Source organism: Odocoileus virginianus, chromosome 30 (assembly GCF_023699985.2).
Source record: "Odocoileus virginianus isolate 20LAN1187 ecotype Illinois chromosome 30, Ovbor_1.2, whole genome shotgun sequence".
Lineage (NCBI taxonomy): Eukaryota > Metazoa > Chordata > Mammalia > Artiodactyla > Cervidae > Odocoileus > Odocoileus virginianus.
Window position 1 is genome coordinate 22,034,787 of NC_069703.1, and position 5,094 is coordinate 22,039,880.

Consider the following 5,094-nt stretch of genomic DNA (forward strand, 5'->3'; position numbering starts at 1 on the left):
GAACCAAGGATGTGTGTGTGTGTGTGTGTGTGTGTGTGTGTATGTGTGTGTGTTTTAAATTAAGAATATTTCCTAGGAGTCCCCTGGCCCCATTAGACTTCCTCTTAAGCAACAGTGTGCTGAAGCCAGTTTGCACAAGCTTGTGAAAGCACATTATCACATTTTTTAGATTTTGTGAGCTTGTTGTTAAACACCACCATCCTTGAAATTGGCCGTGATGGTAGCATTTATTTATACCACACAACAGCAAATGCTACAAATCAGAACTTCCCTCCTCCCACCCCCCAACCAGGAGAGTGATTTACCAGCACATCATTGTTTTTAAGTTTTACAAATCAGAACAAGATGATATGGCCACTCCTGTCTTAAGGGAATCTTGGAAAGAGAGTGTCTGTCATTTGCAGCCTCTCTCAAGGGAAGGGAACTTTGCTGGCCAACAAGGAAAGGGAGAGCTAGGCAAGTAACCAACGGTGTTTTGCATTAATGGTTCCCAATAGTGGGAACCTTTTGTAATCACTGAAAAGAATATCTTCAAAGGATGTCTGCCAGAAGATAGAGCACTGTGGGCTCAGTGGTAGGATGCACCAAGCTCTATCAGTTGACATGGCAATTACAGCAAGAGGTGGGGCCCAGGACAGGCTGTCTAATCCATGTGATGGGGGCCTAAGAGGGACATGGCCTCAGCAACTTCCTACAGCCACAGTGGGGAGCTGCCTTGACACGGGACTGTGCCTGGCCAGAGGACATGGGGCTTGGGATGATGCTGAGGGGAAGCGAGGAGCCCACTGAGGGGTCTCAGAGGGTAGTAGACGTGTTCCCTGAAGAAGAGCCAACAAAGGAAGGTCTGCCGTCCTTGGCCAAGAACTCCTTGCTGATCAGGCCATGGATGGCCATGATCTTGAGGAGTCCGTGGCGAAACTTCTGGCCAATGAAGACATAGATGAGAGGGTTGAGGCAGCTGTGCAGGAAGCCCAGGATCTCGGTGGCGTCCAGGGCCCGGCCAATGTCTATGCGGCGCTGACAGGTCTCGGGGATCACCTGGAGCCTCATGAGGGTGTCCACGACCAGGACCAGGTTGTAGGGCAGCCAGCAGAGCAGGAAGACGAGCACAACTGCAAAGATGACCCGCATGGCCCGGTGCTTCTGCCCCATTTGGGCTGAAAAGAGCGTACGCAGGGTGAGTCCGTAGCAGAACAGCATGACCAGCAGGGGCAGGAGGAAGCCAAAGGTCTGGGGCAGGACACGCATTATCATCCGCCATTTCGTTGTATTGGCACCCAGGTCCTCGTAGCAGACCAGGTTGGAGGAGGGTGGTTGATAGGCCTCACGGAAGATGGAGATGGGCAGGGCCAGGATCACAGACAGGGTCCAGATGCCTATACATATGAACTTGACCCAGTGGCGCTTCTGAGTCAGCGTGCGTGTGGCATGGACAATGGCCAGGTAGCGGTCCATGCTGATGCAGGCCAGCAGTAGAATACCACTGTAGAAGTTGACTTCCCTCAGGAGTGAGACCACCTTGCACAGGGGTGTGCCAAAGATCCAGCCCTTTGCCTTGGAGGCGGCCCAGATAGGCAAGGTCATGGCGAAGAGCAGGTCAGCCATGGCCAGGTTCAGCAGGTAGACATCAGTGACAGAGCGACCGACCCGGCTGTATAAGATGACCAGCATCACCAGGGAGTTTCCCAGGAGGCTTAGCAGGAAGACCAGGGCATAGATGACGACCACAGCATGTTTGTTGAGTGTCTCAGTGCTTACCTCACAGAGATAATCATAATCTTCTGTGGGTGGCGTGCCGGTGTAATTTCCAAACTCATCCTCAAACTCCTCCCACAAATAACTGCTATTATAGAAATCGTTCAGGATGATTTTCATGGTGTGATCTGGTTGAAAGACTAGAAGGAAAGAAAGGTGATTTAGTAACTCAGATCCAAGTCACTCTCATCAAGGATGTGATAACCGTTACTAGGTTATCTTCTGCTTATCTGCTAGCTTGGTAACTGAAGATCCCTTCCTTCATCTCTGTCACGGGCTGCTTTAAGGATCAGCTTCATCGTGTTGTCAGCTTTCCAGAACCCCTAGGCCTAAATGTGGGATAAGATGAACATACACACAGGGAAAAGCATCTGCTGTTGGCTGGCCCCATAGTGGCATCAGCTCTACCTATAATACTGCCTCTGTGCTCTCTTTGACTTTCTCCATCCTCAGCCATGTCTAGGCATTCAGATGGGAGGACAAAGTTGCTCTACACATTCAGGGAAGAGCCAGCATCAGGCAAAATGGAAGGAGGCAAACCTGCTCTAGGGCTTCCCAGGTGGCTCAGTGGTAAAGAAACCGCCTACTGATGCAGCAGACGTGGGTCTGATCCCTGGACTGGGAAGATGCCCTGGAGAAGGAAATGACAACCCACTCCAGTATTCTTGCCTGGAGAATTCCATGGAGCCTGGTGGGCCACTGTCCACGGGGTGGCAAAGACAAAACCTGCTCTCAGATGCCCCTTCCTACGCTATTTCCCCTCCATGGTCTTCCTGGTATTTTGTTTGTTTGTTTTTCGCTGTGTTATGCAGACTGCAAGGCCCCGGCAGTCAAAGTGCTGAATCCTAACCACTGGACTACTAGGGAATTCCCTTACCGATTCTTATTTAACCTTCTTAAAATCCACTGAGGGAAGAAAATAATAGTAATAAATTGCATTAAGGTGTATGTCAAGGGGCTTCTCTGATGGTCCAGTGGTTAAGACTCCCGCCTCCACTGCAGGGGGCACAGGTTCAGTCCCTGGTTGGGGAACTGAGATAACACATGCCGTGCAGCATGGCCAAAAAAAAAAAAAGTGTATTTTAAGCCTTTTCTCTAAAGGAGCAATAAATGTTTGGGTCCTCTGTCTAAAGAAAGTGTAAGCATTTAAGAGAAACCCCCATTGTGGTCACCACTTAAATATCCACAGAATCGTTCAGCACTTGTCAAATAACTTTTAAGGTTGTTAAACATTCATTGAAGCAAAATCGTACCAGAAGAAACAGGCATGAAACAGACAAAAACCTCTTTTGCTGAGGAGGGTGGGTGTGCCCCTCTCTCCATCTAAGTAGTCACTACAGAGGAGGTTCCCGCAAAACCTCCAGGGCTCTTCAGAGGACAATCTGAAAACCCACAAACGGTTCCCAAGACTGGAAATAAGGATATCTGGTATCCAGTGCTCATTCTTTCCTGATTCTGTCATCAATATGCTATGTGACCTTGAGTGAGTCCTTTTACCTCTCCAGATTTCCATTTCCTCATCCAAATTGAGGGAGGCAGAATAAATAACCCCTGAGATGCTTCCAAATCTGAGGTTCTATGAGTTCATTCAAACCCATACATTTTAATCTCTCTGCCAGGACTGCATTGTCACAAAAGACTAAGCCTCAGGGCAAAGCAATAAACGTCAGATCAGAGAAAGTCATCCTCTTCCCTAAAAAAGGAGAGACGTGGAACTTCCCTGGTGGCACAGTGGTTAAGAATCTGTCTGCCAATGTAGGAGACACAGGCTTGATCCCTGCTCTGGGAAGATCCCACGTACCATGGAGCAATTAGGCCCATGAGCCACAACTACTACTGAGCCCGCGCTCTAGAGCCTGCAACCTGCAACTACTAAGCCCCTGTTCCACAACTACTGAAGCCTATGTGCCTCGAGCCCGTGCACCTCAAATAGAGAGTAGCCCCCACTCTCTGCAACTAGAGAAAGGCCCCATGCAGCAACAAAGACCAGCGCAGCCAAAAAAAAATTTTTTAATAAATATTTTTAAAAGGAAAGGAGAGGGATGAAAGGTGAAGGTGAGAAGACTGTGGCCCCCTGGTCACCATCTGTAGCCATGTATAAAAACAGAACCGAGTACATGGTCATGAGGAAGAAGGCAGGGAGTCAATGGAGTACAAATCACAGGTCCCAGACAACCAGATTCATTTTCTGAAATATAGTCAAACTAAGTCACCCTGCCCCAGAAAAAGTCCTGGCAATCAGAGGTGGCTTCCTACCTGAGTCACCAAGCATGTATGTCCAGCTGTAAGAACCTGGAACTCAGAGACCAGAGTGCTTTAACACTGAGAGGAAACTTGATGAATAAAGAATAGGGAAGCCTCGTCACAGCACAGCTCCCTGGGCCTTGCCCATGTCTATATTTGGAGAACAGGTTAAGTCAGGGGGTCACAGGGTATCAGAGACTCCCAGGGTCCCTGTGTCCAAGCAGGGGAACCCGGGGTGAAGATGGAGTTAAGGATCCATTATCTGAAATCTCCACTCTGTGGATGGCTATTGTCATTCTCTTCCTTTTCTTGCTTTTATTTCCATTTGAAAGCTTCCAACTTGCCTGACCTGAATAAAGGGGAAAGAATTTGACTTTATATAGTACAGACTCTAGCAGTCCACAGTAGGAGGGCCTTGTAGGAGCCTTCCACCAGCGGGGTGGGGTTGACAGCTGGAGGACAACCCCGTGGGAAGGAGGTAGAAGACTGAGTTGTGTTTGGAGAGCAAACACACAGTGTTTACTTAAACTCTAGATTTCTTTGGGATGGAGATGTTGATGGAGCTTCAGAGGAAGAACTAATCCTCCTCCACCACCAACGAAGAACTGGTTAATTAGAATGGCCCTGATTCTGGGGGCCACTCCTGGAGTCTGGCTGGACCACAGGGAGACCAGCAGAGCTGGTGCCGCTGGTGGTGAATGGATGGCATCTCTGGGAACCTGCCTCAGCTGCCCCAACAACTAATGTCTGTCCCTTGGCTTTACCTCTGGTACTTCAATCACTTCTTCCTTATAACAGGAACCCTATTGTCCTGTAATGATGCATTTACAAGTCAGTCTGCCCCACTAGACCGTGGGCTGCTAGACACCACTCCAATTCACCTTCAGAGCCTCTGCCAGGATACAGGGTAAGTGCTCACTCAATGGTTATAGGGTAAACAACATTAGTCATATCTCCTTGGATTGATGTGTCGTGGATCCTCCCCCACCCCCTTCCTGCAATTCAGGGTGTCTATCACTTTAAGGAAGAGAGTCTATGTAAGCTGTGCCTGAAAGCTGCACTTCCATATAGTTGAGCTGGACTGTCTGTCCTTTC

The 5,094-nt window shown here is 48.9% G+C and overlaps 1 protein-coding gene across 1 annotated transcript; it reads right to left on the reverse strand.

Annotated features, from left to right (window-relative positions):
• Positions 1-208: 208 nt before the first annotated feature.
• LOC110128537 (C-X-C chemokine receptor type 2) lies at positions 209-4,083 on the reverse strand. Its single transcript, XM_020879378.2, has 2 exons — positions 4,012-4,083; positions 209-1,895 (listed from the first exon to the last, which is right to left on the reverse strand). The coding sequence occupies exons 1-2, from the start codon at positions 4,025-4,027 to the stop codon at positions 796-798; spliced, it is 1,116 nt and encodes a 371-aa protein (XP_020735037.2). The 5' UTR covers positions 4,028-4,083; the 3' UTR covers positions 209-795.
• Between the last annotated feature and the right edge of the window lie 1,011 nt (positions 4,084-5,094).